Source organism: Echiichthys vipera, assembly GCF_963691815.1.
Source record: "Echiichthys vipera genome assembly, chromosome: 8".
NCBI classification, from domain to species: Eukaryota; Metazoa; Chordata; class Actinopteri; order Perciformes; family Trachinidae; genus Echiichthys; species Echiichthys vipera.
Window position 1 is genome coordinate 24473212 of NC_139833.1, and position 13734 is coordinate 24486945.

At 40.1% G+C, this 13734-nt stretch overlaps 1 protein-coding gene across 1 annotated transcript in view; it reads right to left on the reverse strand.

Annotated features, from left to right (window-relative positions):
- The window catches only part of LOC310950587 (CUB and sushi domain-containing protein 3-like), a gene marked incomplete at its 5' end in the record, with an annotated part of 253461 nt that overhangs the window by 98332 nt on the left and 141395 nt on the right, over positions 1-13734 (reverse strand). Inside the window, 5 exons of the mRNA XM_083918484.1 lie at positions 1144-1248; positions 5388-5484; positions 5729-5853; positions 12857-13060; positions 13433-13528. Coding sequence (XP_083774610.1) covers positions 1144-1248; positions 5388-5484; positions 5729-5853; positions 12857-13060; positions 13433-13528 — 627 coding nt within the window. The remainder of the gene's footprint in view (positions 1-1143; positions 1249-5387; positions 5485-5728; positions 5854-12856; positions 13061-13432; positions 13529-13734) is intronic.

Below are 13734 nucleotides of genomic sequence, written 5' to 3' on the forward strand. Positions count from 1 at the left end.
ATCAACTGTGAGAGACATGCCTGTGAAGTAGTTCTCAGCAGCAGTATGATGCTCGCGGACTGACACGACTGTCAGGGAGGACAGACTCAATGACAACAATGTTTTTTTCATGGCCCTTTTGTTTTGCAACACATTTGTGGGAACTGACTGTTTTAGTAGGACATGATTTTACTTGAAACCATCTTTGTTATTCTTTAGTTGTGTTGTGTAAAGGATCTCAAAGCTGGTTATGTTAGCAAGGCTCCTATGACATTTATTTCCTGCCATTTCACCTCAACAGTATGGAGTTGATGTCTTCTCCACTCTTACTTTTCGTGATTGCGCTTTTTCGCTGCCCTTGATGCACTACAATTGAAAATCAGTTGGTCATTTGGTCTCCCATCACCATACATTTTGGTAAAAAAATTGCTTTTATGTGTAGGAGTGTTAAGTAACCAGCTAGCAGAAAGACAAATGTGAGTAGCAGACAGAAAGTACCAACTTAAAATCAGTCTAACCTCAGATAGACAAATAAAGAGGAAAATTACCCTGACATTAAAAAAGAAAAAAGGAAAGTGCCTGAGATGTAAATAACAGTGGGGAAATTGGTCACAAAGGACTGTATTATTAAATATATTCAGAAGAGCTCCATGCATTACCTGCAGATCAGCACCCCTATTTTCATTTACACAATTTTTGAATGGGAGGACTTAGTAAATCAGTCGCTCCACTGGGGCCAGCTACACTCCTTAAATTTTACTGCACGGTAAATGTTCGGCATGCTCCTTTGCAAATATGCCCCTAAGTGAATAGCCCACTGAGAGATGAGTAAATTTAGTTCCCAAATGGAAAAGGATGTGGGTCCAGTAGCTTGTAGCAATGGGAGGACTAAAAAAACGACCATCGGGGAATACCATGTCAGTATGCCAGAGAAGCTGATACAAAAGGCTTAAGATTTGAAGCAATAGAGAAAGAAAAAAACTTTGCCCACTCTCTCACTAACCTTACATTTTTTTCTATGTCTAACTGTGTCACCCAAACCAGTTGTCCCTCTTATTCCTTATACCTCTATTCAACCGCTGGAAGCCGCTAGCAGATGAACACAGAAACAAACTGACAGCAGACAAAGTGACAGATAAGCAGACAGGCCGTCTCTCCTCATACCTGTGTATTCCAAGTGGAAGCCAGCGGCGGATACACTGATGTCAGACTGGAAGGTCAAGAACAGGTTGTTGGACGTGCTGTTCAGCAGTTGAGGAATTGTTGTACCTGTAATATACAATATACAGAAGACAGTTAAGACCATGCCCAGTCCGACATCCAGATTTAAGACCACCACTTGAAAATATATTACACTTTCTGCTGTAGTTTTGTTATTATCATGCCCTGGATTGCACTTCTTTCTTAACCAGCACCAAATTCTGATATGAGTCTAGACACTTCAGCTACAGTATTTCATCCCCATAACCTTGCGTTGCTGATATACAGTATGCACACCTGTATATAAGCAGGTACAATTGAAACAAAGGTGCAAACCAGAAAAGTCTTAAGCAGTTTCCTCAATTATCTCAGTGGTGGCCACAGTGTATCCGGTAGCTTCTTCCCGACCTCAACAGGGAGAAAAGGCTGTAACCCAGGTGGTTGGGATCTTTTATGATTCTCTTAGCCTCATTCTTGCAGCACCTGGTGTATATATCCTTAAGGCAAGATAGAGCGTCACCTATTGTATGTTCGGCAGAACGAGACACTTTTTGCAGGGTTTTGCTGATGTTCATGAGCATATTGTTGTCCTGACACCAGCAACAAAATACCATCCCTGTTACACAAACAAGCTGTCCCGAGCAGGGAGGCTCAGCAATGTTTTTACTTCCTTATTCTGAAGAAAGGAAGCACATTCCTCCGTCCCATTTTAGATCTCTGTGTGTTAAACAGACAGCTAGGATGTTGACACAAAAGGTGCTTTGTCATTCTATTCATCCGGGGAAACTGGTTTGTAACGATCAATCTCTTGGTGAGTATTTTTACATCGCTATTTATCCTGGTAAAACTGTCCAATGTGGTTCCACACATCTCTGTATGCAACCACAACGTTCACACTGGTGACATTAACTTTACCATAACATGGGCTGGTGTTCACAAGTATGCTGATCAACAACACCAGTTATAAATTATCTATTTTAAGTTTATCAGTACTGGTAATACAATCACAGCATGTACATTTTTGTCGATAATTTATAATAAATATTATGATTTATATAAGTAGAAAATGGTCTTATTTGAGCAGAGACCTCCAGCAGTCATTTGTGTTCTATTTTATAACATGAGTAGAAAATATATTTTCATTTTGACTTTTTAAGTTTAAGTGTTTTAATTAATAAAAACAAAAAAATAATTTTAAGTTCCACGTTCTGTCATCTTATAATTTCCATTTGATGATGTGTTAGTTTTCTGCCGTGGTATCGTTAGGCAAGTATCGTACCAAAGTCATAATTTTGGTATTGTGACGACACTACTAGGGGCCAACATGCCAGGGTACCTGTGATTATCGCTTCCCAGCTCGACTTTATTATGCCTTTGGGAGATTTTATGCAATCTATGAGGTGTCTACATCTCCCATAGTGAAAGACTATAACGACTATAACGTGTGAGGTGTTTCACAATAATTTCCCTCCTTGCAAGGACATGGAAAGACACCAGTCTTGAATGATTTAGGAGGGGCCGGTTTACTGTGGTAATATGAGCACAGCAGTTTGACCTGACAGACATTGTGTCATTGGAGCTATCATAGTTTGTCACGCTTAGGTGATTCCCGTAGTGAAATATCTCACTCTGTTATCAAGAAAGTTTTCTAGTTACCAAATACTCTATTATTATATAAAATACTCTATTTTTGGGACGATACACTATCATGATACACACTAGCACTACATTTTATTTTATTAATATGTCAACTTAAAAACAGCAATGACCGTTCAACTACATGGATCACACATAGTATATAACATTACAATTTGAACCTTCAGTCAGAGAATTCAGATCCACAAATAAAACCAATGAACACAAGCATGATCTATAATTTTAACCAAATATGCACAGCAGAATATTCGGTATGTGTAGCAACTCTGAAATCTCAGATCATACTCTCTCTTCAAGGCATACAGTGAATCCGGAAAGTATTCACTGCGTTTCACTTTTTCCACATTTTATGACGTTACAGCCTTATTCAAAATTGTATTAAATTTATCTCTGTCCTCAAAATTCTACACATAATGCCCCATTATGACCACGTGAAAAAAGTTTGAGAGTTTTGAAAATGTATTAAAATTAAAAAACAAAGAAATCATATTTACGTAAGTATTCACAGCCTTTGCTCAATACTTTGTAGAACCACCTTTGGCAGCCTCTACAGCCTCAAGTCTTTTTGAATATGATGCCACAAGCTTGGCACACCTCTCTTTAGGCAGTTTTGCCCATTCTTCTTTGCAGTACCTCTCAAGCTCTATCAGGTTGGATGGGAGACGTCTGTGCACAGCCATTTTCAGATCTCTCCAGAGATGTTCAATCGGATTCAAGTCTGGGCTCTGGCTGGGCCACTCCAGGACATTCACAGAGTGGTCCTGAAGCTACTCCTTTGAGATCTTGGCTGTGTGCTTGGGGTCGTTGTCCTGCTGAAAAATGAACCGTTGGCCTAGTCTGACGTCAAGAGCACTCTGGAGCAGGTTTTCATCCAGGATGTCTCTGTACATTGCTGCATTCATCTTTCCCTGTATCCTTACTAGTCTGCCAGTTCCTGCTGCTGAAAAACATCCCCATAGCATGATGCTGCCACCACCATGCTTGACTGTAGGGATGGCATTGGCCTCGTGATGAGCAGTGCCTGGTTTCCTCCAAACATGACGCCTGGCATTCACACCAAAGAGTTCAATCTTTGTCTCATCAGACCAGATAATTTTGTTTCTCATGGTCTGAGAGTCCTTCAGGTGCCTTTTGGCAAATTCCAGACGGGCTGCCTTGTGCCTTTTACTAAGGAGTGGCTTTCGCCTGGCCACTCTGCCATACAAGCCTGATTGGTGGATTTCTGCAGAGATGGTTGTCCTTCTGCAAGGTTCTCCTCTCTCCACAGAGGAACGCTGGAGCTCTGACAGAGTGACAATCGGGTTCTTGGTCACTTCCCTGACCAACGCCCTTCTCCCCCGATTGCTCAATTTAGATGGCCGGCCAGCTCTAGGAAGAGTCCTGGTGGTTCCAAACTTCTTCCTTTTACGAATAATGGAGGCCACTGTGCTCATTGGGACATTCAAAGCAGCAGATATTTTTCTGTATCCTTCCCCAGATTTATACCTCGAGACAAGTTTGTCTCTGAGGTCTACAGACAATTCCTTTGACTTCATGCTTGGTGTTTGCGCTCTGACATGCAGTCAACTGTGGGACCTTATATAGACAGGTGTGTGCCTTTCCAAATCATGTCCAATCAACTGGATTTACCACGGGTGGACTCCACTTAAGCTGTAGAAACATCTCAAGGATGATCAGTGGAAACAGGATGCACCTGAGCTCAATTTTGAGCTTCATGGTAAAGGCTGTGAATACTTACGTAAATGTGATTTCTTTGTTTTTTAATTTTAATACATTTTCAAAACTCTCAAGAAAACTTTTTTCACGTGGTCATAATGGGGCATTATGGGTAGAATTTTGAGGACAGAGATTAATTTAATACAATTTGGAATAAGGCTGTAACGTAATAAAATGTGGAAAAAGTTAAATGCTGTGAATACTTTCCGGATGCACTGTATGTCTCCAGCAATTTGCATGGAGACGTTCACACAGTATTCATAATCACCTTTATCAGTTTAGCCCCAGATAAAATTGATTGCTAGGCATTTAAAATGCCTTAGCCTTTTCACACCGCACACTGTCCTGCGCAACGAAAGCTGTACTGTGGAGCCATTACAATATGTAAAGAGTTTCCAAAATGAGATATCCACCACTTGAGAAATTTGACACCTACAGTAGTCTCATAAAACCAATATAGAGGCAGAAGTCATTATGCTACACCAGTCCCTCTGATACTAGGATCCAGCATCTAAAATTATGTGATTGCTTGTTTCTATTAGGTTACCATGTGGACAGAGCACCATTTTCATTAGTATGAGCCTTAAGGAAACATTATATTTGTAAAACTCCAGACTGAAACAGAACCTACATTATGAGGATCTCTTGTGTGAAGGAAGTGGGACATTTTTTCTTATTTTACTTTAACTTTAAATAGTTTTTAGACAACATTCTCAAAAGGACATGCCAAATGTCATCAGCTCCATCAACACATCTGTCTGCTGCTGGGGCCCTGTGACATCTGATTGAAATTCAAAAGGGACCTGACAACTAAAATTCAGTTGTATCACTTTTACCTGAGTAGCTACCAAGCCTTGGAGCATTGCCATCAACCCCGTCAAAAAAATCCAGTGAATCCCAATTATGTTCTGTTGCGAAGGTCACAACTTGAATCTGAAAGAAGAGGATACATTAACACCAAAGTTTAAGAAAGCACGAAAAATACAAAATTACAAAATAAATAGAATACAAATACATTTTAATAGCAGAATGGCTAACTGTGTGTGTGTGTGTGTGTGTGTGTATATACTGTATATATACACACATTTGTTGTGTTACATACATTGTTGTATGTATTTCTATATTAGAAAAATAATCTTTTAATCTCTTTTTATTTATACTATCTGTGTCGTCTTACTTGGATGCCGGCTCCCTCAGGAACAGAGATTTTCCAGGCACAGTTCAGATAGTTGGTGTACGGCTCTGGGTATCCAGGAGAGAGGATAGTGCCTCTGCGGTCTGTTAGCACACCGCCGCAGGGAACTAGACAAAGGATAACATATTGGAAGTCAGTCACGACAAAGTTCAGGCTTAATTCTCCACACACAACTGAGGCAGGAGTGGGTGGGGTCAGGGTGGGTAAGAAGGAAACAATCAAGTATTTAAAAGCATCATTTTACCAGCTAGAACATGGATTTTTTGCAGAAAGGCCAGTCATAATACTGACAGGTTGTACTTGTTATGTAACGTAAAATAGCTTAACTTTATGACCGTTTTAAATCAGATCATGTCCATATTGTCCACATGATATTACTGTCTTTTAATATCTCAAAGGAGTATGCATGGCAACACACTCACATCTTGCTCTCCACAAACAGTTCAACCCTGATGTTATTTTATCTCTCGCAGGCTACACAAATTACATCTTTCAATTGTGAAAGCTATTCCTCGCTGTACCTTGTTTCTACCAGTGCCACAAGTAACATATTTATCAAGCCTCTCGGTTCTCAGATGAATGCTGAATTGAGTCACTGGCCAGGTTTTGCTGACAATTTCAGGCACTGTGATATATTTGCGCATGGGTAAAAATCAAAATGAAAAAAGTACCATGACGGTTAAATTTTTTTTATTGCTTTTCAGACGTGCCAATTGGCCTTGTATTCGTCCAGCTTCTTCTTACACAGTGTTTGGCTCTACTTTTTGTCCATTAAGGATTGTGGTAACCCAGCCTTGCAGTACAGGAGCCTTTGGATTATTACACAACTAAAGAGCAAAATGCATTTCCTTCCTATGAAATGTAATTCTTAAACCTATTAGGTCGATGCGATTGTGAGCAAAATCTTTTTAACTATTACAAGAGAAATCTAATTCAAAATGTGTCTTTTTCAATGTTGCTTTGCTCTGTAAGATCCATTGTTGTGCTGTCACCAGCTAGAGTGTGTTCAGACATCTGTTAAACCATTGCATGCATTTCTCTATTAACAACAGATACTATGTACTACAAATAGAAATGGTTGAGAAGTTTATATCTAAGCCTAGTGACTAAAATGCACCAACTCCTTTATTCCTTTCATCCCCACTCCTGATGCAGGAAGTGTTCCTCATATTGAACTACAGGTTAAAGGAGTTACCTAGCATTTGTTGTAACAGTTTTCAAGGACCAGGCCAGGACCGAGCAAAGCTGTCACTCAGGGTGGATAAAATCCTTAAGATGTTCACAGAGTAGTGCAATGTGTTATCACAATGAAGAACCAGCTGCTATTTGTCAAGGACATGGGTTTACCATGTACAGGTCAATGATAATCACCAGTTTCAATATCCATCAGCCACTGGAGGGTCCGATGTCAAAGACAATGGGACATACAGAAAATGAGAAAAAATATTCTACTTATCACAAAGATATAAGTGGCTGTTAGAAAAAGTGGAAAGAACAGATTTTTAGCTATCAGCTTGCTGCAATTTCAAATTCATAAATATTTTACAAGTGTTATATATACCTGATGGAATCATACCAAAGTGACTACTTAGCTCTGTTCACTCCAAGTGGCACAGACAAAATGACTTCTATACTGTACCTCACAGCAATCATACAGCTGAGCAATCACACTTCCATATAATCAGTGCCACTGTAATGTCATCCAGCTAACACTTGTCACATGTAGGTCCCAACCAATTTTTGAGGCTGATACTGATTTTAGAGGGGAAAAAAATCAAAGATTACTGATATGGCGATGTAGTGAATTTTTGAGCTGGAATGAAAATATACCTTTTTGTGAATTGTGCACAAATATGACTCTGCAATGGTACATTATTGTACATACAATTCAGGGTTGTCCGTGAGGAAATGTGTACAATGTGTTATTTTAATATAAAACTGCTCTATTCTTGAAATCAGACGTGGTGCCTGAGAACTTTAACCCTATACATTTAAGCAATAGTTCATGACATTCATGGTATGATATCAGAGCTAAAAACAAAGTGTAGTGATATAGAATTGGGTCAAAAATTAGATGCCATAGCCGTGATATAATTCCTGTATTACACGGCTATGACGTCTAATTCACAACAACCAATCAGATTGCTTGATTTGAGCCATCTGTTATATAATTTTTAACCAATTGTTGAAAGGAACAATGAGAAAATAACAAATAAATAAAAAATAGCTAAATAACATGTTCAATATCAGTCAATTGCTGACAATTTCAAAATAAGTAGCTACATGAAACCATTTCTAAATTGGCTTAAGTGTCATCTTCTGCATTATATATTGTGTAAAAAGGTTTTCAAACTGATGCATATCTGAAAACACACTGATTTTCTGTGATATGCCAATATAGGTGCAAAGACTAAAAAGACATGAAGGTCAATGCCTATGAAATCTAGAGTACTTTAATCAGAATGTAATATCCTGTGAACACTGTTTAAAGGCTCCTTGAAGGTACGAGGTGATTAGACACTAAATGACGATGATGAGTGAGTGATTGAGTGTCCAGACTGTCATTACAGTACAAATGAGGAACTGTACATATGCATAAAACTCAATACTAATACGTATTTCCTACACAAAATGAAAACTAAAGTTGTAGCTGGTGTTACATGCAAAGTATCATTAGATAATATTTCTGAAAACTGTGTCAGCAGCATACAATCTAGACCTCACCTTTGTGATTCGATGGTGGGGAATGGTGAAAACTGTTGAGGAAATACTTAGCGGACTTGAGATTTGAGTTGACTTACATCTTTTACAAGTGAAAGGTGCTTATGGGATAGTTATGGCTCACCAGCACAAGCACCGAAATTCATGACCGAAAGAACATGGGTTTTCTCAGAGGGTGGCTGGCGTCTCTCTTAGAAATAGGGTAAGAATCCGTGAGGAACTTGGTGTAGAGCCACTGCTCCTTCGCATTAAAAAAAGCCAGTTGAGGTGGTTCGGGCATCTAGTAAGGATGCCCCCTGGGCGCCTCCGTAGGGAGGTGTTTCATGCACGTCAAGCTGGGAGGAGGCCATGGGGAAGACCCAGGACCAGGTGGAGAGATGATATCTCCACACTGGCCTGGGAACCCCGCGGGATCCCCCAGTTAGAGCTGGTTAATGTGGCCCAGGAAAGGGAAGTTTGGGGTTCCCCGGTAGAGCTGCTGCCCCCTGGTCCTGGATAAGCGGTTGAAGATGACTGAGTGAATGAGCACAAGCACAATAACACTACTGGTTTGACTGTTAATGATAAAGTGGATCTATAAATAACATTAGACATGAAGTGAAATATAGTGTGGGAGAGGCATCATTGTAAGTATAATGATTCTTCAATTCACCTATTCACCTGTCTATACAATGTGTGTACCCATGGGTCAAAGAGTCCTTAAATGTACAAACATTTCCTAGTGAAGTTTTTTTCTATAAATCCTAAATTACATCTGCACATTTCTACCTGTTTTGTGTATGTGTTGTTTATAAGTGAGGCACCGGATCTTAATTAGTTCCAATATATATTAACTCTTAATATTTTAAGAGTAACAAAATATATGCATGTTCTTTAATTTTTAGTTTATAGAACTTTAATTATTCTCGCATGAGACCAAGTTCTTGACAACAAGCAACAGACTCATTCCTGAGAAAGACAGACCCAGTATTTCAGTATAATTTAACAGCCCCTTTGAGTCCCCTAAGCTGTCAGTTAATGTAATTGGTCGAGCAAGATTAGAAATCATGACACTAATAAAAGCATGAATGCTCCACACCCATCTCAATCTGTGGCAAGCTCATATGCCACAGTTACTGCAGGTAGACAAGCGTGGGAATTACACACATTATGAGACACCATTTAACACAATCTGATATGCAGGGAAATCAAAGCAACTTTTAATTAGAATAGTTTTAATCAAGGTATCAAAAACCTATGTAAACATAATGGGCCTCATTTATCAATCTTGCGTGAAAACGGGCTCAGATCTGAGCGCAGAATTGGTCGTAGGACAGGACCCACGTGTGATTTATGAAACATTCGTACCTGACCAATCTCAGCGTACGAATGAGCGGGCCTTGATAAATGCGGCGGCTGAATTCGATCGTCATTAACATGTTACGCCCTTAAATATCCCTAGTTCAGAGGCCACGGAGAGACAAAACACTTGTAAGAAAATAAAATTTTCCGACACACAGTACGGCATCCTGACATCCGAAATGGAGCAAAATAAGGACGTGCTATTTGTCAGTCTTAAGAGTGGAATAAAAGGGGCCCATAAAAACGCTGTATGGATAAGAATAACGGAGGCAGTCAACCCGTAGCAGCGCTCCACTGAGACCCGTGTGCATGTGTGCGCACTGTTGGACAGGTGTTGTGCCGTATTCAGCACCCCTGCCGTGAAATGCACCCCCTCGCATTATAGGTGATATTCTGGATTAGAAGAACACCGGCGCTCTTGCTCTGTAGCGGGGTTTGCCAGCAGGGTTATTAGGTAAAAGTAAGACACCTCCACTGTATAATGACTAATTTTGTTTAACCAAACACAAATTGCTTTTTGTATGTGATCTGAATGTTTTGGAAGGGTGGATGGTAGAGTTTGTATTTTAAATCGAAAATGTTCTAGAATATGAACTTTCTAGATAAAAAAAAAACAAATGTGCTATAAATACACTCTGACATTAATTTCCACTTTCACTACAGAAACTCAAATAAACTCCCAAAGCATCATGACCTCAAGACCAGCTCATCCTTCTCCAGAGAGGCACTCTGGCCTCGCCTTACCACACACTCCCAGACTGAGACACTTTAATTGCTATTGGGAGGCGATTTCAAAACAAGATTACCCTCTTTTAAAAAAAAAGCTCAGTGCGACACTGTTTACTTGTTGATACCTTCAAAAAGTACTTAAACCAACAGCTGCCTTGTTCTCAGGTGTGCAGGGAACACAATGGTGCTCATCTATAAGTATTTACCTTTACTTTACTTTTACTGTAACCTGTAAAAGCCCTTTGTTCATGATCTAATGATGACATAAGCAGATGTTTAAAGAGATTCCACCATTTACACAGCTGCATTACTTTATATTCAAAGCTAAGTGTAAAGTAAATCTAGTCATACTCCACCAGGACAAAACATATTTATTCAAGTCAACTGTTCTCCATAAAATTCAACAGAGGCAACCCAAGTAGCATGCCTCCATTCAGGCGAGGCTAATTAAATCACAATAGAGTGTTGTGCTAGCATAACTCTACAGCTAAGCCCTATTTCCCAAGCTTTGTATATGTGCAATCGAAAGCAAAACAAGTTTTGCTTGACAAGCCAGGTCAATCACAGCTGGACGAGGAGCTGGAAATGTATCTTCTGGAACACAGGTACTTCACAGTAGAGCGGTGTCTAATGCCGTCATATCCCATAAAGAGGGCTTGAGTAATTGAGCATAAGGTTTTTGTTGAAGCTTTCATGAAACTATATCCATTATTCTGGAAGAGAACACTGCCGCTGGGGGAGATGCTGCAGCCAGATTCAATCTCCAGATAAAAATCACTGTGTTTAAAATGGAACTGCGCGTGCCACTGCTATTCCCTTAACACTTGGCAGTAAACTCGTATGAACTCTGGCTGGAAATCTTCCGCACTCACCGGCTGGGACTATTTGTTGGCTGGCACAAGGCCTGACTTCAATAGATTTCTCCCGACTTCATCTGCAGTTCTTTATCTTCCCAAGGTAGTGCCCAGCTTTGTGAGACCAAGCGCACATCCCTATGCATGTGTATACTGTATGTGTGGCTAACAGTGTGTGCAGAAAAGGCATGTAAATCTTCTCATGTGGATGCCTATTCATATTTAAGCAGATATATTTGTGTGTATGCCAGCAAAAAAACACGCAGAGAGAGATGCTTGTCCCTTCAGTATCTTGCATCCTTCATTTACCATCAAATGCTGCAGTTATTATAAAGCTGCTACATCATGACCAGTTCCTTGTATTTCCTGTCCTGTCGAAAATTAACAAGATTTCTAGTTACTGTCTACCTGTAGCTTTGACTTTTAAATCCTATTAATATAATAGGACATAATGATAACACTGATATACCATGACAAGCATTTTTTAGAGTTGCTGACACCCAAAAGAATTTTTTAACAAACAGACGTTTTGCTATGCAGAAGCCTCACAAAGTGTAATCATGTAATGCAGGGTATTGCAAATGGACACTTTTATCTATAGGTTTACAATTTTAGCCTCTTACTCAGCCATTCACACACACACACACACACGCACACACTCCGATGGCAGGAAGGTGCTTGCACCGGGGGCAATTTGGGATTCAGTGTCTTGCCCAAGGACACTTGGACATGGGAACAGGAGGAACTGTGGATCAAGCTGCTGACCCTGTACTCAGTGGACAACACGCTCTAACTCTTGAGCCACAGCCATGATTTTCAGGCTTTCATTAAATTGTACGGTGTACCTCATAAACTGGTAACTCATTGTATGAATGCATAATATATAGCATTACGATGCATGCATAATGCATCATAAGATTAAACCTTTATTATATATGATATTGTCTTATCACATCCATAAATCTTTTTGGTGTTGCTAATGTTTCGTCCACCTCCATTAATTTATAGGATGGCAGTGTATTAGAAACACCTTCTATTGCAGGTCTGTTGTATTGAATTACATTAGATAATAAATATGTTAACTGAGTATATGCAGTGCATTAGATATGTGGAATACATAGAAAAAGTTACCCAAAGTTTGGTCTGTTGAACGTATTCAGTTCACGCTATTTATTTTCCTATTAATCTGGCAAGGCAGGAAATGAAACCACTTGTCTGAGAAGAACATTTATGTGACACTTTGTTGTTCTATCGGTCTTTGCCTCTTCCTTTCTGTGTGAACTATCAAGACCAGAGATAGCTGGTGCGTTGCAATGGGTGAAAGACATTAGGATAAGTAATGACAAGGAAAAACGGACACCAACCGCTTTATGTGCACCTGCTTCATTTCTGTGTGTATGTGTGTGTGTGTGTGCTTATGTGCATGCAGGGGGTGAGGCAAGGATTGGAGGATGAGGTCGCTTACCAACACATGTGGGCACAGTGCCGTTCCACTGGGCCAGGGCACTGGGCACGGCCTCACACCTGATGGCGTTGGAGCCGTGCAGCGTGTAACCTGGATTGCATTCAAACAGTACCACCATACCGATGCCAAAGTCGTTCCCTATCCGCTTCCCAAACCGGGGCTCAGGCACAGAGCTACACTGAGAGGCGCTTGTCCGGGGGACAGCTACGGATAAGAGGGGAGGAAGCGAACGTGTGAGGAAGAAAGACAAAGAGTAGTGGGTGTGGTAGAGATAAAGACAACAGGGAGAAGGAGAGATGGTAAAACAATGGGCTGGGAGAAATGGTGAGGCCCTTGTGAATCTCCTCGCACATCATTAGTCACTCTCGTTTGCTGTGCCAGGATAGGCTATTTGAATACACATTATCCTGCTCCGCTCAGCCGCAACCAGCCACAGCCAATGGCACTCTGCTGAACAGCCCTGTGATGATTGCAACGCTAAAGTATCTTTTTTCCAAAAGCAAGCAAGCACACTCAATGCACCAAATACGTTTCCACATGAAAATGCTGATAATGTATTGGAAAAAGCAGCCTTACCTTGGTAGACAAAGTGAAATCCCTTGGCTGTTTCTGTTCCATTTGTGCTGAACTTGAGCGTTATCTTGTTTCCTGAACTCAAAGGGAGTGTCTCACCTATATTATAAAATCAAAGGAGATATTATCAACACTCTTAAAAGGATGCTGTTTACACATATCCACAGATAACATGTTAACAAAGTCATAAATAATTGACAAATTATGAACATAAACCGTGTGACCTTATCGTATTATTATAGCATGTCAACCTGAATTAAATGTATAGTATAATCTCATCTACAATATATCTTCAGTGTCATAGC